The following is a 26,255-nucleotide window of genomic DNA, read 5'->3' as shown; positions in this document are numbered from 1 at the left end:
TTAAACGACCGAATCCCGCCACCGCCGACACTCAACCACTGTCGAGCGAGAAGATGCACTCCCCTTTCGATGCTGCGCTCCAGCGTGCGAGGCTCATTGGGACGAAGTTCTTCTACCGCTTCGGCATGTGCGTGTGTTTCACCTCTCTTCCTCTCCCGTCACCCTCATTCGCTCTCTTCAGCCATTGCGCCACGCATCAAACCCGCCTCATTCTCGTGTCCTCCGTTGTCATCACCTCCCTCCTCTTTCCGGCCATTGCAAGCTACTACTCGTCACAGACGCAATACTTCGCGGGGTTCACCCTGCGAGTCCTGGACGCCTTCCTCACCCCGGACGATATCTCCACCTACTTCGCTCAACACGACCTCAGACATCTGTGGGAAGGAGATGCGTGGCTACGCGTGAGGGAGGATTCCGTTGCCCGGGCACGGTGCGGGTCGGAAGGGCTCTTACGGGAGGAGCGCGTCCTGGTTGGCAGTGTCTCTCCCGAAGACGGCCTCGGGGCCCTCGATATCAGTACGCTTCTCTCCTCATTCAACCTTGAGCGGCGTATCGCGGACTCTCTCGCCACGCGCAATGTCCCCTGCCTCAAGGTGCCAGGCGGCTCGTGCTTCTCGCTCGGCCCGTCCGTCTTCTGGGGACACGACTCGGTCGCACTTCGTTCGGATGAGAACATTCTCGAAACTATCAACAACTCGCCAAACATCTCCATCGCTGGGATCCCCGTCACTCCGGAAATGGTCCTCACTGGGCGAGAACGGGTGAACCCTACGTCAACTTACGCCGACTCCGCCACCTTTTTGGTCCTCACGTACTTTTTCCACGACAAGGACTGCTTCGGACACGACGGCCACTTCCAGTGGCTTCACGCGCTCGAAGATGCAGTGGAGAGCGAGAACGCAGGGGAACTGGTAGTGCTAGCACAGCGACCACAGCTAGTCGCCCTCGAGGTACGCCGCGCGCTTCGCGTTCCTGGGCCGTCATTTTGATTGCTGATGGATGTCATTGTCGCTGACCGCGCAGTTCCGGAACAACGCGTCCCTGAAAAGCAATCTCTCGATGCTCTCGGCATTCACCTATGTCACCTACACGGTGTTCGGCATCTACTGCTTCCTGCTATTCCGGCGCATGGACATGGTGCATTCGCGCATCGGTTTGGCGTTTACAGGACTCGTCGAGATTGTCGTTAGCACCATCACTAGCGTCAGTGTATGCGCTTTGGTCGGCTTCCGTGTCACTATGGTCCCACTCGAGCTATTCCCAATCATCCTCGTCTTCATTGGTGTCGAGAACATGTCTAGCATTGTGCGTATGCTCCCCGTAGTTCTCGATCGATCTCTGACGCAGGTTTGACAGGTTGACGCAGTGGTGAAGACCTCGATCTCCTTGCCCGTCAAGGAAAGAATCGCTCAGGGGCTCAGCTACGCGGGAACATCCAATACGCTCAAGGTCGTGTCATACAACGCGGTGTTGGGAGTGATCGCGGTTTTCTCCACGGGCGCGATCAGACAATTTTGCGCTTTCTCCATCGTTGTCCTGGTCGCCCACTGGTTCCTTGTCCACACGTTCTTCGTAACCGTAGTGTCCATCGACATCCAGCGTTTGGAGGCCAGTGAATGTGCTAATATCTCGATGACCCGCATTCTGACGTACATGATGCTCACAGCTCGATGAGTTACTACGCCAGAACGCCAATTTGACACCATCAGTTATCGCCGACCCACGAAAGTCCACCGCCTCGTTGAAGAAGACAAAGCTTGGCTCCACATGGGATAGGCTACAAGACGCTATGCATGGGCGGCCCGCGAAAAACATCAGCTTCTTCCTGGTCAGTGCATGTAACGACGTTTGACGTTCCCTTGCGCTAATTTCGCGCGGGTGGCACCACTTCAGCTTCTTGCGATAACCGCCGCATTGTATTACACGACCTATTCCCCGACGGGCGGCAACGCGCATGCAGTCAAAACGCCAGCTCGTAACCCCCTGGCTCAGCTCTCACAAGCACGTAACATCACCCCCGACAGCGTGTCCCCCGCTGAACGCCTGTGGAAAGTCATCAACCCCACCTCTGGCTCCCTGGTCCACATTCGCATAGAATCCCCGACTATCCTCCTTCTTGGCGGCACTAACACGGAGGCATTGGACGACATTTCCGCTGAGTCGGACAAGCCCTCTCGGCCTCGTCTTCCCCGCATCTGGAGCCGAACGATGCGTCAACTCGAATGGTTGTTGAAGATTTTCGTCGTGCCCATCACGGCCACCACGATGACCCTCTACGGTCTTCTTCTTTACCTCCTCAAGGACGCGGAGCTTCTCGAGGCGCAGCGACAAGCCCCCGAACCCGAGTCCCCCAGCGATGAGCTGTCAGCTGTGGAGGGGAGTATTTCGTTTTCGACACTACCTCGCGTGTTCGCCACCGATGTGGAGCTCATTGCAACAAGTGAAGATGGGAAAGTCATCGCTACAGTCGGGTTGCAGAACGAACTGGTCATCTGGCGAACGGAGACGCAATCCCATGTATCCGTTGACACTTCGAACTTCGTCCTCGGAGGCACCAGCATCCCCTCGACCGCCAACGCCATTACAGCCATTGCGATGAACCCCCTTGGCAACGTCTGCGCGGTCGGCACTGGCTCGGGTACTGTCGCGGTCTTTCTCATTGGCGTCGGACGGATCAAACCTCTCCCCCACTTCCAGCTCGAGCATCTCACGTCCGGTGTCACCTCCCTTTACTTCACCGGAACGCTCAAATTCGCGTCCGGCGCTATCACCCCCTTGCGAGCGACCACAGAATCTCCCACCGCACTCACCTGTCGGCTCTATACGGCCTATGAGAATGGCGCGATTGTGGAATGGGATGTGCTGTCCTTCAATTCCGGCCGTTATGTGACACCCTCTCGGGCCGCGTCCGTCATCAAGTCTATGCTCCTCCCGATCCAAGGCGATGGCCGGCTACTCGTCGCCTTCTCGTTGGACGATGGTGTCCTGGAGATCTGCAACGTTGAACAGGCCAACCCGGTACTTAAGGGCGAATGCGCAATCAACGCGGGCAACCCATCCGACCTCGTCTCGAAGGCGCACGCATGCTTGGTCGAGCTCGATGGGGCGAAGCGCGTCATCGTGGGCGCTGCGTCTCAAGCGGGGGTCATCTCCCTCTGGGAGGCGAGCACAGTCGAGTGTTTGTTCATCCTCGACGAGCCGTTCGGCGACATCAACCTCCTCAGGCTTTCCCCCGTTCAGGTCTCCGAGTGCACAACGTGCGGCGAGCTCCCCGTCGAGAACTTTTCCATCACGTTCTCGGTCGGGCATGTCGTCCAGTTTTACCGCGCATACTTGACGCTCCCAACACGTCGTTGCGCCTGCCCTCGCAATATCCCCCAGCAAGCTCCCCGCTCAAGTCTCCTCACTTCCTCCATCCGTCCTCGCAGTAGTAGCAACGCTTCCGCCGGCTCCACAGGGGCCAACACCCCCGTGCGCATACGCTCCCGCCGCCCCTCGCTCTCTTCCTCTTCCCCATCCACCTTCCCTGTCTCTGGCCACGGTGTGCACTCGCGCCGCGCGTCAGAGAAAGACACCATTCGCCGCGCCTCCGAGTCCTTTTTGCTCAGCAACCCGGACTACTACGAGTACGACGCGCCCATCGGGCCACAGGACGTGACGCCCGCGTCGAGCTTCCTCGCCGCACATGCTCAACCGTCAATCTGGCAGAGCCTCGTCGTCGTTCGCGTCGCGGAGACGACCGTTGAACGCGGGGCGTGGGACGTTGGACTTGACAAGATCGTCGGCATCCGCCGCCGCCCGCGACCAGCGCTCACCAAACGCACGAGCAGCGACCTCCACGCGCAGGCGCAGCTCGCCGCAGACCAGCCAGGTGGCCTCACCCCCGCTGCGCTCGACCGATGGGAGCTCTGGACGTTCGACCCACTCGAACGGAAGGTCGTGCCCGCTCCACTGCTAGCGCTCAGCCATGCGCCACCCTCGCCGAAGCGACGGCGGCAGGAGTCGGTCGCGGCCGGGAGCGGGAGCTGGGGACGCGCTGGCGCGCCCGCCGCGGCGAAGCGGAGGACGGCGGTGCCGCGGCTGCACTTCACGCGCGTGTCGCCGTTTGTGTGCACGCCGTCGTGTTGCCTTGGCGGGTTCGGGAATACGGTGGGGATGTTCCGCTTCACGATCCCGCCGCGCGTGGGCGGCTTGGCCGCGCCCAGCTCTCCTCCTAGGCCTTCCAAGGACGGGCGCAAGGATTGAGCGCCCTTCTCCAGGCCGTTTGTTTCAACAGCATCTTGCATCCTCCGAACTCTCAACAGCCTCCATTCGCCCCTCACCAGCATCCGTCCCTGTCCGCCTCAACAGCATTTGCGTTTGTCCACCTCTCAACAGCAACTGCGTTCGCACGACTCTACTGGCTATTGGTTCTCCCGCTTGACTTGGATGGTTCAAAACCCTGTACTGTACATACCTTACCACACACTCTGTATAATCACGCCCCCCTGCGCCGCCGCCGATCGTCGTTCTCGTCCTTGATGTTATGTACCTCGCTTTCTCGCAGTGCACCCATGTTCTCTGTATGATATAGAGCTTGTATGAGGGACGCGTAGCGATACATCTCCGTATATTCACTATCGGTATAGTTCCCGCGCCACCGTGCTCGACGCCAAGAGCAATCTGTCTCATATCACACCTCACGCCTGCCAACGCCCTGCTCCTCCGGTTCGTCACCCGTGCCGGTCACATCGAGGTAGTCAAAGTCTATATCTTGTTCCACAACGTCGATGGAGGTGGTCAACGATCCCATCGTCCGCTCGAAGACGAGCGACTCTTCCTGTGCGCCTCCAACTTCGGGTGAGTCGGAGGAAACACCTCTTCTGGAAACTTTGGCATTGACGGCCTGCAGGTGAATGAGGAAGCGGGACACAAGGATGGAAGTCAACCTATCAAGGCGATGTCAACTGTCGAGAAGAGGAGCCGGAAATATCACACTGACGGGGTGGTGAAGAGAGTGACGAATATGAACCCCCTGGCAGTGATCTGCATTGACCGACGTCGATGTGCTCAACACATGAACGTAGCGCAACGTCGAGAACGTACCGGTACACTCGAGAACACTATGTGGAGTAGGTTGAGGATGGTCAAAGTCCTGGGTACGAGCGTTATCCATCGTGAACCCATCGACGTCACTCGCGCTCACACAAAATAAAGTGTGCCTGTCAGGTTTTTGGGTCGCACCGGCTTTAAAAAAGTGCGAAGCATATATGGCGCACCGTCTTTGAGTAAAACACGCGAGAACGAGCCAGAGGGTGCACCGGTACCGCTGTCTTGACGACGACCCACTCCCAACGCACGCCAAGTGATGACGATCGCGATGAGGTCCGCGGTCACGAGCGAGAGGCGAGAGAGGATGATCACTGTGTGGATACAAAATGAAAGCCAGTACACACCAAGCGTGCTTTGGAGCAAAACGTACATTTACTAGGACCCGCCGTCGAGGCAATGTCGCATCCTCCGCCATCGACCCGTGCAGTCTCACGTACTTCAGCCATCTAGCATGACGTCGTCAGCTCAGTCCAACAGCGCACTACCATGTTGGTGGCACACACGATATTTAACCCCACCGGTATCATTGCGAGCAGGAAGGTGGTGATGGATATGAGCACCGATGCCCAGCGCTTGAGAGACTGGACTCTGCACATGGCCAGAGTGCGAAGTGCGCAGAACGCTGAAGCGGCCGCATGGGTATAGTGGAAGAGATGATTTAGTGGAAACTAACCTGCGAAGACCACAGTGGTTGACAGCATGAACGTCGATTGGCTTCGATCTGTGTCCAAGCAACTACACGAACAAATGCGGTTAGTATCTGCCGGGTGCGAATATATTTACGGCGTCGGCGTACATCTGTGACATGAAACGATACTTTAGAAGATAGGCCATAGTAAACACTTTACTTGACATAATCTGACCTTGACAGTGGGAGTAGGGACAAAGTTAAGAGTTATGTCGTACACAAGCGTGATTATCGAGAGATATCGGTTGGCGAAAAAGAGTGCGGCGGCGAGAGTGAGCTTGCTGTTCCAAAAGAGGGAGATCTCCTCCCTGATTGTAAGGATGTAGTCAAAGAAAAACACTACTGTATACAGTATATCATCAACCAGTTCGTTATCAGCGCTCACAGGGCGTAGCGCAAACTCACCATCACTCCCAGTATCACAATAGCTGTAGATGATGCTGTGGCCAGACGGAATGATCAACCGTGGAAACAGAAACCCCAGTGAATGGCATACCCATCTGGATAGACGCGAGGACGTCGGCTGGCAAACCTGAAGACGAAGAGTTCATGTAGACGTCGAGTTTAAGTTGGAAGGTTCGAAGACGTGGGTGTTGTCGAACGCCAGGCTTCTACCACGCGCCTCTTTTATGCCGATGAGCCGAGAAGCGGAAAGCAAGGTTCACCAAAGAAGCTCAGCTCTATTCCCACTCCGTTTTTGACTCCGTTCACATGACAAGTATGCTTTGATTCAAGTCCGGAGAAGTTTCCACCGTACTTGGCGAGTGATCAACCTTCAAATTGTCAAGGCTATGGTTGCCAAAGACGAAACCACACATGGACATTATTTCAGCTGTAGGAGACAGCGTCCTCAACTTTGCAACCAGAACGTGCCACTTTGAATTATGGTAGATCACCTGAGCTACAGAAGTTTCAGTACTTGGGTGGGGCTCGGAGCAACACGGACACGGGGCTGTGTGCGAAGTAGTGGCTGTTGACGTTCATCATCATGATTCTGATTCTTGCCTTGTCGTGATATTTCAGTCTCAATTCCCCGCACTCGCATCGCCGCCGCCGTCCCCACATGACGGACAGGAAGAGCGGTATGGCGCGTTCATCTCGTTTGTAGACAATGAATGAGCGAATGCGATCGGCTCTCCCGGCGAGGGCGAGCGCTTCTTTCATGCGTCCGGTCGAGAGATAGCTTGCGTGACCGACGAAGCGAATGTCGATGAGGCTACTTCCGGATCGTTCGCTGAAGGCGAGAGCCTGATCGTCGGTCCTACGTGAAGCAAGGACGTTAACATGCGTCCACAGTCCAGAGCTACTGAGTGCAGTGGCGCGCCAGCGACGGCAGACATGTGTGGCGTGGACGAGGTCGGTGTCGCTCTGGGGTGTGTGCTCGAAGATGAGGTGGGTGAAGACAGAGGAGAGAAGTTCCGTGACGAGGCGGTGAACAAGTTGCTTACTGTTGCGCCGCTGACGCGCTTCGGAGACGGTATCATGGAGGAGCGTAGCGACGCGCTCGAGATTGGGGGCTTGATATTTCACGAAGTCGCAGAGGGAATTGTAAGTGAGATCGAGGGTCCCAGGACTCCCAGGGCGATCCTGGAACCACTGATGCAACTTCTCTCCCCGGACTTCGAAAGTTAAAACCGGGGAAGACGGCCGATGTTGAGCCTCCGGCGTCATCTCAAGATCGGCATCTTCGCTTGTAGTAGGTGTAAGTGACATGTTACGTCTATCGGGGGATTAGCCCACGAAACAGAGTCCTGACGGTCGGCTCACATCGAAAAAGTCCGGTTGCGCTGTGGCGAGCTCGCGAAGGTGAGTACATGTAAAGTTGGAAGATACAGTACCATCACTCACTGACAGTCCCGTTTGCAACGAGTTCTCCAAAGATGCGCGGTCCAAAGAGAAGTGAGAGATAGATGGGAGCGGCAGGGAGAGGATGGCCGCTCGGGGGGACTATCACCAATTTCTACACCCATCTTCGGTCTCGCTGTCCGACTGGACCTGGTGCGCGTATTTGAAATCTATTAGCAGCGACCGGGGCATCCAATAGACACGTCATCATGCTGGCTCACTTGCAGCCGCCAAGGGGATCCAGAATATATTGTAGTCCCAGTTTGTCCATGCCCTTTGCCCGGGATCATCCACATGATACTGAGTCCATAAGACATTGTATCTCCGAGGATCTCTGGCTGTGCTGCTCCGAAAGTCAGGGACACTCAGCATCACTGTGCGAGACACGTTGGTAAGATGTGTGTCCATAGTTAAGGGTACCCAGAGAGGATGAGGTGGTGGTGGTAGTGAGTAAGAGGGGAACCCGGAAGGATCCGTGGCCGGATGACTAATCGAACATCGAGCGGCGAGTACGTGACTTGCCATATTTGGTTAAGTCCAGCCCCGGGGATAGAAGACGCTAACAGGCGCGCACCAAGTGCCCCAGAATGCAGTCTCAGCTCCGAGTCCGTTCTTACGAGTCGACACGGCCGAAGTGACCCCAAAACCTTACGCAGTGAGCGCGCCGAACGCATCACGCTGACAGTTGCCAAGCGCGTTCGGTGCCGATAAACGACTCACTACGCAGGTGTCGCTCCGTATTGTTCTCGCTTTCCTGGCAGTTCTAACGGCACTCCACTTCGTTCACAACGTGTTCATCTATTTCGACCTTTCCTTCACCGATCGCGACGCTCTGTGTGCGATCGGTGGTCCGTTTGTACTGAGAAGTGCTGCCTAGGAGAGACTAGCTGCAAGCCTAGTATGCATCACCCAAAATAACCTGCGTTCCCAGAGACCTCACCGTTTGAACCCACTCACCCTCAACACCACTCGCCTGCGGGAGCAGAAGCCGCGGCAATGCCCTGCACTGTTCCTTGCGCACGACGAAGAGGTCCAGCAGGTCAACGCGCAGCTCCTCCGTGAGCTCCACCCCGCTCGCCTCGACCTCCTCCAACAGCGGCACGCGCGCCGTGCCTGGCGGGACCGGCACCGGGTCGTCCGTCACGAGCGCGTCGATCGCGGACAAGAACTCCTCCCCGTCCGGCTTCACGAGCCGGAGCGTGCGCAGCGCGGGCAGCTGGCGCAGCAGAGCCGGCCACGGCAGGTCCGCGAGGTCGTCGAGCGGGACGGCGAGCCCGGTCACGACGAGCGTCTCGAGCGCGGAGAGGTCGAGCACCGCGGGCAGCGTCGCGAATGACCGTCCGGTCGTCTCCCACGCGTACAGCGCGAGCTTGAGCACCGGGTCGACCGCGTCCCCGATCGTGGCGTGCGTGCACGAGACCTGCGTCACCGGCTCCCGGACGTTCTCGTCCCGCGGCATGAAGATGTCGGCGCGGATGATCGTCGGACCCTCGAGCCCAGGGAGGCGAGTGAGGTCCATGGGGAGGATCGAGACGTCGTGAACTTCTTCCGATGAGAGTTGGTAGCGCGTCGTTGGGGGGAGGACAAGGTGCTCAAGGATCTTCGCGACCGATCCGGGTGAGATCATGTGGAGGTCCAGCTTGACCAGCTTGGGGAGGGAGACGTCCCAGATGAAGTCGCCGGTTTCGACGAAGGGTTCGTCGGGGTCCGCAAGCAGGAGGTGGAGCCGCTCCAGATCTGGGCACGCCTTGAGAATCTCGAGGAGTCGCTTCTGGCTGATAGGGTAGGCATCCGGCGTTCTGAGCTCGAGCTCGGTCAAGTTCCGGTAGACTCGCGATTTCCAGTTGAGATGGTACCCATGGAGGCGGAGGGAGCGGAGGGCAGGAGTGGGCGTCCACTCGAGGTCCTCGGCGGGAACACAGTCGAACGCCTCCATCCCACTCACGACGGAAGCAAATCGCTCCATCTCTGGGTCGAGGATACTATCGGTGCCGAGGATGTGCAGTGTGTGCAGGTGTGTGGCGTACCAAGACCCGGCTATCGTCCACATGAGGGTAGGGACAACGTTCTCATCACGGTGGCCCACGACGAACGAGCGGATGCGGTGGGCCCTGGACGCGCGGCGGAATCCCAAAGCCATGCGTAATACATTGAGAAGGCCCATGAACCCAAAGAACTTGACATCGATAAGCCTGTTTGCGGATCGCTCGATGAACGCGACTGCTTGGTGTTCATGCTTCCGCGTCGCGACTACGTTGACGCCCGTCCAGAGGCTGGAGTCGTCGAGCGCAATGAGTCGCCATCGACGACACACGTGGGTGGCAGTGACGAGATTTTGGTCGCCTTCTGGAGTGTTCTCAGACACGAGGTCGGTGAAGATGCGAGAGACGAGTTCGGGCGGGAGGCGGTGGACGAGCTGCTCGCTGTTGCGTCGCTGGCGGGCTACGCGAACAACGTGCTGTAGGACGGCCGCGCTGCGTTCCAGAACCGGGGCGTGCTTGTCGACGAAGTCGCAGAGGGCGTCGTGGGCCATCGTCTGGGGGTGGAAGCGTTTTTGATTTTCATCTTGGAACCAGGGGTGCAGAGCTTCGCCTCGGAGTTCAAAAGTAATGGTGAGGGAAGGCGGTGTAAGCCAGTGGGGTTCCGTGACGTTAGCTGAAGTTCCGGTGTTCGTTGAAGACTGAGTTGTCTCCTCCGAGGGCTGGACGTCGGTATCGGAGAACATCTACTGCTGTCATCCATGCCAGGGTGTAAACAGGGTAATCTGCGATAAGCATCGCCATGGTACGCACCTCAGAGGGCAACTCGAGAGGGAGAAGAGTGAGGGATGGTGGCGGACGGAATGTTAGACGTGGTCCCCAGTGACCAGTCCGATCTCAGACAAGACAACCGAATCAGACCGATCGCTGGTCGGCAATATCCTCAACAATTTATCCTTGCACCCTTTACAGTCGGCATTAGGTCCTGCAAGCCGTAAGTATCGCGTGCTCTGCGTCCAAAGAGATATCAGCAGGTGCCTCACAGTAACACGTTATACGGCATGTTTGAACTAAGAGGCGAGGGCTTGAGAAGTGAAGCAATGAGCTGCAAGTAGTACATGGAGTAGATTCTAGAAGCTGTGGACAAGAGGCTATTCAACATTTCAAATATCCGCCACCCGGTTTCTTCCGACAGGCCTGACCAATGCTCGTTCGTACGGGCTTGATGAGACTGCTACATCCTGCCTGTCCTCCTCCCCATTAGAAAAGACAAAGACAAGAATCGATTGCTCATGGCAATCGAAGTCACAGTGATCGCACCCTCTCAATGAGGCTCCCCACCAGCCTAAGCGACTATGTAACTTCTTGAGTCGTCCAGTTTTCTCCCATTCTTCCGACTATCCGAATATGCGCAGTGTCTGCTCACGATCATAAGTTCGAACGAGGAAGTATACATTACGTAGTACAGGCAGTGTTGTAAACCATTGTTGCAGTTATGTTTATCGACTACTTGCTCGGACCACTGAGGTGGAACGCAGTGGTCGATTGGCAGCTATACGCACCGTTCCAATGAGTTATCCTGTCAAATCCGATATTCACCACGCACCCAAGGTTGCCTCGGCCAGGATCCAAAAAGGTGCTGTTGGATATGAGCTAAAGCCGTACGACGGACGTGATCCGCGCACATACATATCCGCGATTATCGTCAATGTTCAATCTCTCCTTGAAGAACGAAAAGAACTTCTTGGAATAAACCTCGTTCTTCTCGGTAGATATGTTGTCCAAGCTGACCTGCGAGGAGACAATGCTCGTCGTTGTGGTCGACATTGCGTGGAACGGTACAAAGAGCATACGATAGTCATCAAGAAGGCCGGCTCAAAAGTGCCATTGAAAGTGAGGGGCTTGTCATGGTCAAGGTGGACGGAGATGTAAGCTTCGGGTTTGCCGAGGGTCTCGGCTGAGAACTAGGAGGAAAAGGGGATTCTGCATGATAAGAACGAGAGCATAGTGAGTGTGGAACTAAATGGGGATGACCTTGGAAAACTCCTCGCAGAACTTCTTAGGATCTTCGACTTTGACGTTCGTCCTGAGATCGAGTCCAGGCATGTTAGAGAGGAACGGCGGTGAAGAGACGATAGGGGTCGATGACGAAGGAGGCCGAACATAGGGGCAACCTTAATATGCGTTCGTGTATCTGCGCGCGACGCCGGCACCCATTCTGTGCCGGATATTCTCATCATCGTGGTGGACAGTGGATAGAAGGTCCTTCGGCGGCCCGCGCAGCACGATGATCTCATCAGCGTGCGCGTTCACGCGCGGACGTTGAGCGCGACTCTCACCCGCACCACTACGACGGTAAGACGCGGCTTCGTCGTGCATCTAGCTCTCTCTTGCTAACCCGCACGCGCTAGGCGGCTTCGTCGCCATGGGTCGCGACAAGAAGATCCCCGACACGCCATTTCCAGCGGCGCAGCCAGTCCTGGGGGCGAGCTACTCTCCTCGCAAGACGCGCTTCGTAAGGATTGCGCTGCTCACCGTCTCCGCCGTCCTCTTCACCCTCCTACCCGTATCGTGGACCCCTGGCATCGGCCTCATTAACATCGTCCCCTTCTCCCCACCATCTCTCTCAACATCCTCGGAGCCTGGAGCGCAATGGAAAGATGATATATGGCCCCTCCGGGAGCAGACCCCATGGGACATCTCCACCGACTTCCCCTTCCCCCGCCTCCTCGAATACGACGTCACCGAAGGCACCTGGCTGCGCCTGGACGTCAATACCAAGACCGGAGACGTCGTCTTCGACATGCTCGGCGACATCTATTGTCTCCCGGCAAGCGCGTATAGCAAGGCTGCGCTTTCGTCAGACGAGTTCACGCGCGCGGTGCCCATCCTCGCCGGAGTGCCCCACGACTCGGACCCGCACTTCTCTCCCGATGGCACGCGCATGGTATTCCGGAGCGACGCAGGATTGGGGATTGAGAACATCTGGGTCACTGCGTGGAAGGGGTGCAAGGCGATGGACGTTCGTCCGGAGCAAGCGACCGGCGAACTCCAAAACGCGCTTCGGGTCAAGAAATACGAGGAGGGGCTTTTGGCATCGGGAGTTGCGGAGACTGAGGAGAGGAAGAGGCACAGGCTGCTTCGCGAAGGCCGTCTACATGGTATGTCGTTTGCATCATCTCTGAGGCGCATATACCCACCGCTCCGCGTCCACCGCAGCACAACGCGTCACGAACGAGACGTACAGATGGGTTTCGGACGCGAGGTTCCACCCCGACGGTGACAAGGTTGTCGGTACCAAGTGGCATACCTCCTCGCGCAGTCTGCCTGCGGGCGAAGCATGGGAGTATCTCGTCCCCAGTGCTCATAAGAGCAACCCGGTGAAGAAGGGGGATGGTAAGTTCCTCGTCGGCCGCACGCTTCCGCTTGGATGGGATGTCGAAGACTACGAGCACCAGCAAGTCGGGCCAAATCAGTTTGTATGGCTTGGGGAGGATGCGCTTGTTTATTCGAAGAACGTCCGCGACGTCGATGGGACCTGGGAATACAGTAAAGGTGCGCACTCAGTTGCTCAGAATGTTTCTTCGTTTTTAACTTCCTTGCCAGATGTCCACCAGGGCATTGATGCCATTTACTCGAAGAATCTCACCACCGGCGTCACCACCCAGCTTGTGAGTGCTGTGCCAGGAGGTGCAACACGCCCAGAGATTTCTCCCAGTGGACGTACTCTTGCCTTCGTGCGACGTGTCCGTGACAAAGAAGCCCTTGTGCTCAAGTGAGTCCCACCTTACGTTCGCGCCTTTCGTGAGCTCAATGAAACGATCAGGGATCTCGTCACTGGGACCATCCGCAACATCTGGCACGGGCTCACGTACGACTTATCGGTCATATCTACACCCATGGGCACATATCCTTCGTTCGCATTCACACCCAAGGAAGACGCCATCATCATTTGGGCGGCGGGTCAAATCTACCATGTCCCTCTCTCCAAGAACAAAGACGGCGAGCACGTTGCTGCAGGAGAGCCTCGGGCGATTCCTTTTAAAGCACACATCGAGAAACGGCTCGCTGAAACGCGGACCTCCAAGACCGACATAAAGTCTGTCGAGACTGCGGACTCGCAACGTGTCTACGCATTCACCGAACTCCGCTCGGATGCCAACGGCGAGAAGGTCATCTTCCAAGCTTCAGGAGCCACCTACGTTCAGCGCATCGGAGAACACAGTGCACAACAGGTCCCAGTGCTCTCTCCGAATTCCCCTTACTTCTCTCCTTCCTTTGTACCTGGGGCCGACGACCTTGTCTTGCATGGGCGTTGGTCGGACGTCAATTTCACGACGTTTGAGCTCGCCAACCTCACGTCGGGCACCGCCTACGCACTCACCGGTTTACCTCTCGGTCGCTACTATTCCCCAATCCTATGCGGTTGTGCCGGATCGAAGCGCCGGATCGCGTTCATCAAGACCAGTGGTGACCACCTTACAGGCAGCGTCGTTGCCCTCGCCGGGGAAGGTCTTTACCTTGGCGAAGTCACACTCCCCTCTGATGGATCGAAGAGCGTTGCGATCGAGAACGTTCACTTCGTCCCATCCGAGATCGACACGGACGACACGTACCACCTTCAGCTCTCATTCGTCAACAAAAACAAGAAGCTCCTCGTACAATCCTCGCAGCGCTCGTTCACCATCGACCTTAAGGACGGTTTCAAGCATACCACCCTGGCTACCGGGCTTATGTCCACTGAGCTCGCTGTACCTCCGCCCTCGTCCAGCAAGATTACTGGGGTTGCGATCGTCGACTTCTTCCACATCTACTACGCGCCGTCTGTCAAAGCCGACGATGCTGTCTGGAGCAAGCCAGCAAGCGCGACCAAGGGTCTGATGCGTGTTAGCTTGGACGGCGGTCACTCGATCACATGGAGCGGGGATGGATCTAAATTGTTTTGGTTCCTTGGTATGTTCTGTTCTTTTGGGTGTGAGGCGATGTTCTGACCTCGTGTCATGCAGGTCCTTGGCTCCACCACGTCGATGTCACCAAATTGAGCGCGTGCTCTCACTTCGCGAAGAAGGACCAAATAAACCTCGGCATAGAATGCACCAAGCAATTCGCGGAGTACCAGGAAGTCGTTGTGGAATACCCGAGCGACATTAAGCGTCTGAAAGCGGAGGCCACCGCACACGCCGCTGCCAAGTACGGCGAAGCGGGCGTAGCAAACGCAGATTTCTTTGTGTTCTCGAACGCGACGCTCGTTACGATGGACACGGGCAAGCTCACGGCCGATATCTTGCACGACGCCGTGCTCGTCACCCATGGAGGCGTGATTGAGGCGATCGCAGGCGTGCACGACTTTGTCATTCCATATGGTGCCACCGTGGTCGATGTCCAGGGAGGTGAGTAATGTTAGTCCGTATCTCGGGCCATGAGAAGCTGACGACTCCGGCAGGTTACATCGTCCCCGGCTTCATTGACGTTCACGCTCACTGGGCAGGATATGGGACCACGTATCCAGCACGGTCTTGGGAGATGGAGACGTTCCTCGCGTACGGTGTTACGACCCTACACAAGTGAGTTGACCCTCCCATTCTTCTCGCCACCTCCACTCACCATCGCGTCAGCCCAAGCTCAAACAATGCACTTGGCTTCAACGAGCGCTTCCGTATGGAACGTGGCCAGATGGTTGGCCCCCGCATCTACCACACCGGAGATGTCATCTACGGCGCCGGGGCACCTGATATCCACCAAGACATCGTGAGCATAGAAGAGGCCAAGTCTGCTCTCGTTCGCATCAAGGTCGAAGGTGGTCCATCGAGTTACTCGTACAAAAACTACAACTTGCCCTCAAGGTGAAGCGTTTGTTTGTTGATGTGGTCGTCCCTTCTCACTATTGGATAGGGCGTCACGGCAGAGACTCTTGCTCGCTGCCCGCGAGCTGGAGATGCTTTGCGTCCCTGAAGGTGTAAGTGGATGCAGTGTATGTGCTGCACTCGTACTAATCTTAAGTCTGCAGGGCATGAACTGGGACTGGGACATCACGTACATCATCGACGGTAAGTATGTCTCTTCAGCAACGCGCATAGCGTGTCTAACTACAACCCTTGCAGGCATGACCACCGTCGAACACTCCATCCCCATTCCGGTGCTGCATGACGATATGTTGACGTTGTACGCTTTGAGCGGTACCGGCTCAACTCCTACTCACATCGTTAACTATGGAGGTGTCATGGGGGAGCAGTATGTTTGGGCCAACGAGGACATCCCCAACAACCCTCGGTAAGCGATATTACCTAGCATATATCCTGTTTTCGGAGCTCATGCCCTTACCAGGCTTCGACAGCTAGGCCGACACGACCTTCTAGAACGTGTCAGCGAGTCTACGGCTCGTCCCCTTGATTGTAAGTTGTAACGTCTGGTATCCATACGCCCCGCTCACCCGTCACCTTCGACAGCTTACCAGGTCTTCAACACCTCCGTTTCGATCGCCAAGATGGTCGCGAAGGGTCATCGCACCCACATCGGCGCACACGGCGAGCCTCCTCTCGGCGTCAACTATCACTCAGAGATGATGTTCGCCAAGGCTGGCGGTCTCACGAACTACGAGGTCAGCTTTTGGCACGTCCTCTCTTTTGGCGTCGTCTCATGCTCCACACTTTGCCCCTCAGGTTCTCCGCGCCGCCTCGCTCGACGCCGCAATTACCCTCGGCCTCAATGACGCGATCGGCTCCCTCACCCCCGGGAAGCTCGCCGACTTCGTCGTCTACCCAGCTGGCGTCGACGTACTCGACGGCGACATTAGCAGCACGCGTGACATTCGTTTCGTGGTCCGCGGCGGGCGTGTCTGGGAGGCAGCGACGATGACGGAGGTCTGGCCGGTAGCAGGTCGTAGGGAACCTATGCCGCCCTACAATGCGGATTGATGGGAGTGCCAGAGCTTTGGATGGATCGATGGATGCACCTGGCTTATATACTCTGATGAGCTTCGCTTTGCCATGTGTATCGGATGGCAATCGTGCATGATAGCTCGGTTTTCTCGTGACTTGCACACCATACCACAACAAGTCAGTGGTAAAGCTCCACAACATACATTGATTTCGAGTCATCCCATAAGGTAGTGCAGTATTTAAGCGTCTAAGTCCACGTGGTCCGGGCCGGGGCCGAAATTGCCGCGTTACGGTTTCAGGCGTCGGTCCACGTCGAGCCCAATCACCGACGACGACCTCCACAGCAGCGGACCTGGAACTATCGAAAGTGACACGAGAATCTGGCCCCAAATGTAAGCGCTTATATGTTATCTCTTCTCACTAACCGTTGAACCAAGCACTACATTAGCTCACCATGACAAACCTCCCCCGACTCAATTGGGACATACTCCTCAACATCATGAACTCGATCGACAAATCTCGAGAAGTCATCAGGTGCTTCATGGCTCTCAACCGTTATTTCTACCACCGGGGCGCCAAGGTTGCTCTTCGGCTTCCCGTCGCGCTTCATGACCACGAAGAGCTCGAGGGCTTCCTGTGCTTCATGGAGGCCGAGCAGCAGACCCGCTATTGTTATCTTCGTCACCTTGACTTTTCAGTCGACGACTTCGACGACTACGATGGGGTTGCCTTGAAGTCCATATACGACTTTGTCTCGCGCTGCACCAACCTCCAGACGCTCAGGCTCGACCGGGGCGAGGGCACTCTGATGTTCTCCGACGACCTCTGGGAGGCCTTTGCCTCGCTCTCCTCTTTACGCCACCTCAACATCAGCTACGCCAACTTATTCTCATACTATTTGCTCAGAGATCTCCGGTCTACATTGTCCACCGTCTCCTTGCAGTGCGAGGATCCTCGCGATGAGTTCCTCCTCGATGACGGCGACGATTCATCGCTGCTCGAAAGCTCCCACCCGATCGCCCTTTTCGCCAACCATCGCGACACCCTCGAATCAGTCATCTGCGAGAGCTGGTACGGGCTCGAGCACACCCCGACCTCTTTCCACGTCTACCCCAGAATGCTGCGCCTCGCCATCGACTACACCACCATCCGCGACGTAGCGTGCCTCGTCCGCGCGTACCCGAACTTGAAGTACCTCCGCTCCCGCGAGAGATGGGTCCACCCGAACTCCAGCAACCAGGGTCTCAGCGAAGAAGAGAGGCGCGCGGTCCGCGCCGGAAACCTCGAAAGTCAAGACGACTCGGGCGATGTGTGGTCGTGTCTGCAAGCCTTCACGGGCGGCCTCGCCGAGCTCTACTCCCTCGGTCTCCTCGGGCGCATCCGGGAGATCGCGTTCAAGAAGGCCATCAAAGGCGACGCGTTCAAGGTCGAGATGCTCGGGGAGATCCTTGTGTGCGCCGATCCGGAGGTGCTCCGGCTCGAGTGCGACGACGTGCTCCTCGGGAACGCCCGGTCCGGTCTCGTCGCCGTCTTGCGCGAACCAGGCGCGGAGAAGCTCCGCTCGCTGTACCTCAAGGTCCACCTCGTGTCCGAAGACCGCGACTACAAAGAAATCTTTGTGGGTCTCCCATCGCCCTCGAGCCGAACTGCGCACTTACCACGATGATCATAGAATGAGCTCGCGATTTCGCTGCAAAGCATTCCCCTGGCCGTCCTCGACCTCGACGTGCACGTCGGCGCGATTCCCTTCGGTTCGAGGATGTACGTCCGCGAGCGCTCGTCTTCCCCGGAAGACGAAGCATGGGCCGACGGATCCGGAGGAACCAAGCTACGAGCGCGTCTCCGCGAGCTTCGCCGCCGCTCGCCGCCACTGCCGCCGCTCACCGCCGCCGAGCTCTCCACGACGCGCATCGACCCCGACAAGTACCTGCGCAAGCTATGGGAGACGATCCCGACTTTGGACGACGCCGCGATGCGCGTCGAGAATCCACGACGGGGAACGAGGGTGAAACGAGACATGGGCTTCAGGAAGGCGACGATGATGAGGGGCACGATGCGCCGAGAGGGATCGCAGGATGGGTGGAAACCGACACGGGATTACTGCTAATCTTCGTGCTACTTCGGAGACGGGCCGCTCCAGTCTCTAGAGAGTTCCTGACCGAGCAGGTATAGATACACCATGCGTCAGTTTTATGTTGGAAAAGACAAGTCGGGAGGGTCAAAGTGGCGGCGACTGTAGGGGTCTTTTTTGCCAATCATTTAAGGTAGACGCGGCCAGGAACCAGCCACCATGACATAAGCAGGCGCCCCCCGTTTGTCCTGCCTTTTCCCCTCCCCCCCTCACCCATGTTTGAAGATTCTGGTCTCTGACAATGATAGTAGCTATCCTTAGCTCTCAATGCTAGGAAGAACTTTTGTGATATTCTCATTTTTGACCGAGTTATTGGCCAATAATTGAAGATGTTCTAAAACGTCGCAGAACACTGTTTCAATGTGTTTGAGCACGGTTTAAATCGGCGAGGAGAAATGTTTGCAACGGGCGTCTACAGTAGACGCTGAACACGTGATGTACCGGCCCGACTTGTACCGTCCGGAAAGGCAATGGGAACAGTGTTCTGCTGCATGTGCCAGCCCTCTGAAGCTCCCATTACAGCAGATAGTCATACTTCCATCATGGAAGACTCAGCCGGTTATACAAGGGACATTACACAGGGTGGGGGTTGACAACTTTCCGCCTGCCCCACCCGTGCCAGTTGACGCCGAGGAGCTTAACGCTCTTCGGGACTCGTTCTCACTGTGCCAAGCGAAGCGCAGAGGCTCCTGGCCACCGTTGGGAAGCGATCTGGGACATGCATAGGGCGCAGTTAGACCATCAAATGACAGAAGCAGCAAAAGATTGTGTGCAGATGTCTATGGAATACATGTTTTGACCACCTCTCAAGAGGCGATGACATCAGCAAAGGGCGTATCTTCTTGTCACGCATCGTGGCGTCTGACCGCGCTCGGCGCTTCCTGATAAGGACATACCGTCCTTTGTCTGCTAGACGGCTGATGGTAATACATGACAATCAATTGTATGCTTTACTATTGCTTGCATAGCATGGTATATAGAAGATAGACCAACGCCCGCAAGACGAGGGTTTGACATGCATGGTAACGTATGGTGGGATGGGAATACATTATATATATTGCACACTCCTGAGGCACGGTGTCGTACATTCCGTACACATACTCAACACGGAGCTCGAGCATGGCTCGCGAGCGCGCGGTCGAGCATGCGCACGGGCGGGCGCGGGGCGATAGTAGGCGAGCGCGCGGCGCGGGGTGGAGACCAACGTCGACGAAGGCGAAGGTCGGGTGGGACAGGAGGCGGTCCGCGTCCGAGAGGTTGTTCTCGCGGCCCTCGAAGACGAGCTGGCGGACGCGGGGACAGAGGTGGAGGAGGGCGAGGTGGCGGGCGGACGGAGCCGGACGCGCCGTTGTCGGACCCCCTTCCCCCTCTGTAGCCGTCGGTAACGGCGGTACGACCCCGTCATGTTGCCGTCGGTAACGGCCATACGAGCTCGTACGAGCTCCGGTCGTGTAGACCGTCGGTAACGGTCGTACGAGCTCCGGTAGTGTAGCTGTCAGTAACGGTCGTACGAGCGGTGGTGGAGAAGTAATATACAATGCCAAATGTATCATTCTGGCTGTCGTTTGCGTGCTTTGAGGTCCTCTAGTGTGCTACATACGCGCAAGAACATCCCGCAGCCCCTGGGAAGCCAATACCGGGCTGATATAGCAGGGGATGCTGGTTCCGGTAGTGGCACGTCCCACTGCCTACATTGCGCCCTACTGCACCGTACGTTTCGGTAATGCGTTCGCTACGTTCCCCTGGGTCATACGAGCTCGGAACAGTCGTTTTTATCACCGTGCGTGCTGTGGTTGGAGCGGGGCATTGAAAACACTGCCCAGACTCGTACGAGCCTGTAGCCGTCTGTCACGGTCGTACGAGGCACCTCCGGTGTGCACCCGGAATATTGCGGTAATGGATTCGGCAGATGCGCGTTACTGTACCGAACGCAGCGCACTCAATTTCGTTGCGATGCGTGCCATGGTTGGCCTGGGGTAACAAAAACGCTGCCCAGGCTCGTATGAGCCTGTAGCCGTCTGTCACGGTCGTACGAGGCACCTCCGGTGTGCACCTGTAATATTGCGGTAACGGATTCGGCATATGCGCGCGAGTGCACTGAACGTAACGCATCAAATTCCATTGCTGTGCATATCGTGGTTACAGAGGGAGGGTCAGAACAGTGCTCAGGCTCGTACGAGCCTGTACCCTGTCTCAGACGGTCGTACGAGTACCTCTGGGAGAGCGGACACCCGGAAATCTCGGCAATGCATGGCGTGCATTGCCGAAGGTTACCGGAACGCAGCAAACCTTATTTCGTCGCTTTGCGCACTGTAGTTAAGGTGGGAGAGTCGAAACAGTGTGCAGGCTCGTACGAGCCTGTACCCTGTGTGAGACGGTCGTACGAGTTGTTCCCTGGTGAACCTCGTTTTTTTTGGTAATGCTTTCGGTAGATGCGCACGGATACGCTGAGAATAGCGAACTCAATTTCATTGCTGTACCTGGTGTAGTTAAGGAGGTATTGTCGAAACAGTGTGCAGACTCGTACGAGTCTGTACCCCGTCTGGAACGGTCGTACGAGGTGCTCCTGGTGGGTATCAAAAATTTCCGGTAATGCATGCAATACATTGCCGGAGATCACTGGAACACAGCGCACTTTGTTTTATTGCTGTGCGTGGCATGGTCAAGGTGGCGGAATTGAAACACTACAAAAGCTCGTACGAGCTTGTACTCCGTCTGAGACGGTCGTACGAGTTGTCCCCCGGTGAACCTCGTTTTTTTCGGTAATGCGTTCGGTAGATGCGCACGGGTGTGCCGAGAATAGCGCACTTGATTTTAGTGCTGTATATGCTCTGGTTGTGGCAGCGGAGTTCAAACAGTGCAAACACTTGTACAAGGTGTCCTCCAGTAAACACCCACTTTTTCCGGCAGTGCATTCATTGCCGAGATTCCGGCAGTCCCTCCATTACCGAGATTCCGGCAGTCCCTCCATTACCGAGTGTTTGGTCATCTGTGTGTATTACCACTCTCACAACCGAGGTTTTGACCACCTGTGCATATTACCGCTCTCACTGCCGAGTTTTTGATTGCCTGTATTCATTACCGAGTTTTTTGCACCCATTGCCGAGTTTTTGATCACCGGTATCAATCAGCAGTCCTCATTACCGAGTTTTTGACTGCCTGAATCCATCACCGAGTTTTTGGTCACCTCCGGACTTCAATGCCGAGTTTTTGACCACCGGTATCCATTGCTTGTCCTCATTACCGAGTTTTTGGACACCTCCAGCCTTCAATGCCGAGTTTTTATTACTGAGGTCTGTAATCCCGGTGCTCACTGCCAGTGCTCTTGCTGACCTCTGGCCTTCAATGCCGAGGTTTGAATACCGAGATTGGTAATCCCGGTGCTCACTGTTGGTCCTCTGGCCTTCAATACCGAGTTTTTGTTACCGAGGTCGGCAATTGTGCTACCAGTGGTGCTCACTGTCTCAAACAGCGAGCTCACTGTCAGACACAGTGAGCTCAACATGTTACCCATCTCTGTATCTGTCCCTCATTTTTTTGGAATGCACCTCTGCATCACATCTGAATGTATTGCAGCACATTACAGCATATTTATATGAGTTGGTCTGCCTGTACTGAACACCTTCTACCTGAGAAGTCACCCTTCACAGCAGCATGTGTAGATGTTATTTCACCTCGCTGTTTTTTGGATCAGGGAGGAGCATGCAAGAGCTGTGGGTTTGCAAATTTGGAGGGCAGTAGCTGCAAAAGTGAGAGAACAGTGTGGTATGATATTTTAAAATGACATACCACACACAGAAATGGGATGGGAGTGTATCACATTCCGAACACCTGGATATATTTATAGACGATATTATGAATGCAATGCAGAAGAGAGCGCACAGAAATCAGGATTTCCGGTGAAGATACAAGATATGTGTGGAAAGTGGAAGTTCTGAGAAAACACGACATGCATAAGTTTATGTGCAGACATGATATCAACATGCTGTTTGCTGCATCACAATTGGGTACTATTGGGGTGCTCAGATCGGAATTTCCAAGCTTATCGGTGATGAGATGTATATGGGGCATCATATGTCATTATTTCATGACATACAGTATCCTGACACAGCATATGCTCCGATTAGCATGCGAAAACATGGAATATAACAGGGTAGATAATAGCTATCCAACGCAGAAGAGACCTTGAAAAACGGTTGAGAATCAGTGGAGATGTGCAAGGTGAGCCAGAAGTGTGGTTGGAGTGGAAAGCGAGGTTGGAGCACATTCAGCATAAACCACACTTCTGGCTCACCTTGCACATCTCCACTGATTCTCAACCGTTTTTCAAGGTCTCTTCTGCGTTGGATAGCTATATCTACCCTGTTATATTCCATGTTTTCGCATGCTAATCGGAGCATATGCTGTGTCAGGATACTGTATGTCATGAAATAATGACATATGATGCCCCATATACATCTCATCACCGATAAGCTTGGAAATTCCGATCTGAGCACCCCAATAGTACCCAATTGTGATGCAGCAAACAGCATGTTGATATCATGTCTGCACATAAACTTATGCATGTCGTGTTTTCTCAGAACTTCCACTTTCCACACATATCTTGTATCTTCACCGGAAATCCTGATTTCTGTGCGCTCTCTTCTGCATTGCATTCATAATATCGTCTATAAATATATCCAGGTGTTCGGAATGTGATACACTCCCATCCCATTTCTGTGTGTGGTATGTCATTTTAAAATATCATACCACACTGTTCTCTCACTTTTGCAGCTACTGCCCTCCAAATTTGCAAACCCACAGCTCTTGCATGCTCCTCCCTGATCCAAAAAACAGCGAGGTGAAATAACATCTACACATGCTGCTGTGAAGGGTGACTTCTCAGGTAGAAGGTGTTCAGTACAGGCAGACCAACTCATATAAATATGCTGTAATGTGCTGCAATACATTCAGATGTGATGCAGAGGTGCATTCCAAAAAAATGAGGGACAGATACAGAGATGGGTAACATGTTGAGCTCACTGTGTCTGACAGTGAGCTCGCTGTTTGAGACAGTGAGCACCACTGGTAGCACAATTGCCGACCTCGGTAACAAAAACTCGGTATTGAAGGCCAGAGGACCAACAGTGAGCACCGGGATTACCAATCTCGGTATTCAAACCTCGGCATTGAAGGCCAGAGGTCAGCAAGAGCACTGGCAGTGAGCACCGGGATTACAGACCTCAGTAATAAAAACTCGGCATTGAAGGCTGGAGGTGTCCAAAAACTCGGTAATGAGGACAAGCAATGGATACCGGTGGTCAAAAACTCGGCATTGAAGTCCGGAGGTGACCAAAAACTCGGTGATGGATTCAGGCAGTCAAAAACTCGGTAATGAGGACTGCTGATTGATACCGGTGATCAAAAACTCGGCAATGGGTGCAAAAAACTCGGTAATGAATACAGGCAATCAAAAACTCGGCAGTGAGAGCGGTAATATGCACAGGTGGTCAAAACCTCGGTTGTGAGAGTGGTAATACACACAGATGACCAAACACTCGGTAATGGAGGGACTGCCGGAATCTCGGTAATGGAGGGACTGCCGGAATCTCGGCAATGAATGCACTGCCGGAAAAAGTGGGTGTTTACTGGAGGACACCTTGTACAAGTGTTTGCACTGTTTGAACTCCGCTGCCACAACCAGAGCATATACAGCACTAAAATCAAGTGCGCTATTCTCGGCACACCCGTGCGCATCTACCGAACGCATTACCGAAAAAAACGAGGTTCACCGGGGGACAACTCGTACGACCGTCTCAGACGGAGTACAAGCTCGTACGAGCTTTTGTAGTGTTTCAATTCCGCCACCTTGACCATGCCACGCACAGCAATAAAACAAAGTGCGCTGTGTTCCAGTGATCTCCGGCAATGTATTGCATGCATTACCGGAAATTTTTGATACCCACCAGGAGCACCTCGTACGACCGTTCCAGACGGGGTACAGACTCGTACGAGTCTGCACACTGTTTCGACAATACCTCCTTAACTACACCAGGTACAGCAATGAAATTGAGTTCGCTATTCTCAGCGTATCCGTGCGCATCTACCGAAAGCATTACCAAAAAAAACGAGGTTCACCAGGGAACAACTCGTACGACCGTCTCACACAGGGTACAGGCTCGTACGAGCCTGCACACTGTTTCGACTCTCCCACCTTAACTACAGTGCGCAAAGCGACGAAATAAGGTTTGCTGCGTTCCGGTAACCTTCGGCAATGCACGCCATGCATTGCCGAGATTTCCGGGTGTCCGCTCTCCCAGAGGTACTCGTACGACCGTCTGAGACAGGGTACAGGCTCGTACGAGCCTGAGCACTGTTCTGACCCTCCCTCTGTAACCACGATATGCACAGCAATGGAATTTGATGCGTTACGTTCAGTGCACTCGCGCGCATATGCCGAATCCGTTACCGCAATATTACAGGTGCACACCGGAGGTGCCTCGTACGACCGTGACAGACGGCTACAGGCTCATACGAGCCTGGGCAGCGTTTTTGTTACCCCAGGCCAACCATGGCACGCATCGCAACGAAATTGAGTGCGCTGCGTTCGGTACAGTAACGCGCATCTGCCGAATCCATTACCGCAATATTCCGGGTGCACACCGGAGGTGCCTCGTACGACCGTGACAGACGGCTACAGGCTCGTACGAGTCTGGGCAGTGTTTTCAATGCCCCGCTCCAACCACAGCACGCACGGTGATAAAAACGACTGTTCCGAGCTCGTATGACCCAGGGGAACGTAGCGAACGCATTACCGAAACGTACGGTGCAGTAGGGCGCAATGTAGGCAGTGGGACGTGCCACTACCGGAACCAGCATCCCCTGCTATATCAGCCCGGTATTGGCTTCCCAGGGGCTGTAGAATATCGTTTTCATTGTTGTTGTACCAATTACAATGTACTAGGGTATGTAGGAGAGTTGGAAAAGCACTAAGCTATCAAGGGGAACTACCTGCCCCCCACATCTCGTACGACCGTTACTGACGGCTACATTACCGGAGCTCGTACGAGCTCGTATGGCCGTTACCGACGGCAACGCGGGCACCTCGTATGGGCGTTACCGACGGGCTACAGCACTGCCACCGAGTGGTTGTCGTCCTCCGCGTCGCGGAGGCTCATGGTCGCGGAACTCGTAGTTGAACGCGGCGCGGTGCGCGCGGAGCACGCCCGCCTGGACACGCGTGGCGAGCAGGAGGACGAGCGCGGTGAGGCGCGGGAGCGCCTACGCGGCAGGGGGGGCGGGGGCGGGGGCGCGTCGGGCGTGCCGTCAGTGTGCGCGGAGGCGGCGGTCGAGACGTGGGGCAAGTCGGGGCGGGGGGCGGTCGGAAACGGAGCATAGTCCGAGTCCAAGACTTACCATATGGATCTGATTGCACGCATGATAGATGGAGGTGGGGGCCATTGCGTGCGTCCAGCGTCCGCGCAGACAATAGGGCAAACAAGACGCGTCGACGCGAGCTGCGCGTCTACTGAACGCCTCCCGCAACCGCCATCATCACTCCCGGTGCCACTCGCCTCACAGTCAGCTATATGAAGAGCACATACCTGGTGCGATATCTCCATCTCCATCTCCTCCTCTCATCCGACTGATCATGGTCAAGTTCC

The 26,255-nt window shown here is 55.5% G+C and overlaps 7 protein-coding genes across 7 annotated transcripts; 4 read left to right on the top strand and 3 right to left on the bottom strand.

The window, feature by feature from the left end:
* Positions 1-53: 53 nt before the first annotated feature.
* Positions 54-4,245, top strand: BXZ73DRAFT_92564 (sterol-sensing domain of SREBP cleavage-activation-domain-containing protein; the record flags this gene model as incomplete). Its single annotated transcript, XM_048026399.1, has 6 exons — positions 54-127; positions 182-950; positions 1,024-1,305; positions 1,357-1,581; positions 1,667-1,828; positions 1,894-4,245. The coding sequence occupies 6 exons, from the start codon at positions 54-56 to the stop codon at positions 4,243-4,245; spliced, it is 3,864 nt and encodes a 1,287-aa protein (XP_047873068.1).
* A 1,664-nt stretch (positions 4,246-5,909) lies between these two features.
* Positions 5,910-6,119, bottom strand: BXZ73DRAFT_54095 (uncharacterized protein; the record flags this gene model as incomplete). Its single annotated transcript, XM_048021114.1, has 1 exon — positions 5,910-6,119. A coding segment is annotated over one exon (210 nt), but the record flags the coding sequence as incomplete, so codon positions are not given.
* A 2,400-nt stretch (positions 6,120-8,519) lies between these two features.
* On the bottom strand, positions 8,520-10,157 carry BXZ73DRAFT_54144 (uncharacterized protein; the record flags this gene model as incomplete). The annotated part of the gene is made up of 1 exon (XM_048021121.1): positions 8,520-10,157. The coding sequence occupies one exon, from the start codon at positions 10,155-10,157 to the stop codon at positions 8,520-8,522; it is 1,638 nt and encodes a 545-aa protein (XP_047873066.1).
* A 1,469-nt stretch (positions 10,158-11,626) lies between these two features.
* On the top strand, positions 11,627-16,517 carry BXZ73DRAFT_92563 (uncharacterized protein; the record flags this gene model as incomplete). Its single annotated transcript, XM_048026398.1, has 14 exons — positions 11,627-11,686; positions 12,110-12,764; positions 12,823-13,158; positions 13,210-13,378; positions 13,430-14,556; positions 14,610-14,993; positions 15,047-15,167; positions 15,219-15,446; positions 15,496-15,559; positions 15,611-15,650; positions 15,705-15,873; positions 15,928-15,995; positions 16,050-16,201; positions 16,263-16,517. The coding sequence occupies 14 exons, from the start codon at positions 11,627-11,629 to the stop codon at positions 16,515-16,517; spliced, it is 3,828 nt and encodes a 1,275-aa protein (XP_047873065.1).
* A 418-nt stretch (positions 16,518-16,935) lies between these two features.
* Positions 16,936-18,588, top strand: BXZ73DRAFT_106059 (uncharacterized protein; the record flags this gene model as incomplete). The annotated part of the gene is made up of 2 exons (XM_048016491.1): positions 16,936-18,099; positions 18,154-18,588. The coding sequence occupies 2 exons, from the start codon at positions 16,936-16,938 to the stop codon at positions 18,586-18,588; spliced, it is 1,599 nt and encodes a 532-aa protein (XP_047873064.1).
* A 3,164-nt stretch (positions 18,589-21,752) lies between these two features.
* On the bottom strand, positions 21,753-22,126 carry BXZ73DRAFT_81252 (uncharacterized protein; the record flags this gene model as incomplete). Its single annotated transcript, XM_048023472.1, has 2 exons — positions 21,753-21,907; positions 21,946-22,126. The coding sequence occupies 2 exons, from the start codon at positions 22,124-22,126 to the stop codon at positions 21,753-21,755; spliced, it is 336 nt and encodes a 111-aa protein (XP_047873063.1).
* Positions 22,127-23,612: 1,486 nt separating this feature from the next.
* On the top strand, positions 23,613-23,986 carry BXZ73DRAFT_81251 (uncharacterized protein; the record flags this gene model as incomplete). The annotated part of the gene is made up of 2 exons (XM_048023471.1): positions 23,613-23,793; positions 23,832-23,986. 2 exons carry the CDS (start codon positions 23,613-23,615, stop codon positions 23,984-23,986), a joined length of 336 nt encoding a protein of 111 aa, XP_047873062.1.
* Between the last annotated feature and the right edge of the window lie 2,269 nt (positions 23,987-26,255).

Source organism: Epithele typhae (assembly GCF_022376455.1).
Source record: "Epithele typhae strain CBS 203.58 chromosome Unknown BXZ73scaffold_76, whole genome shotgun sequence".
Classification (NCBI taxonomy): domain Eukaryota; kingdom Fungi; phylum Basidiomycota; class Agaricomycetes; order Polyporales; family Epitheliaceae; genus Epithele; species Epithele typhae.
Note: the sequence above shows the minus strand (reverse complement) of the source record. Positions and strands in the feature narration are given on the sequence as shown.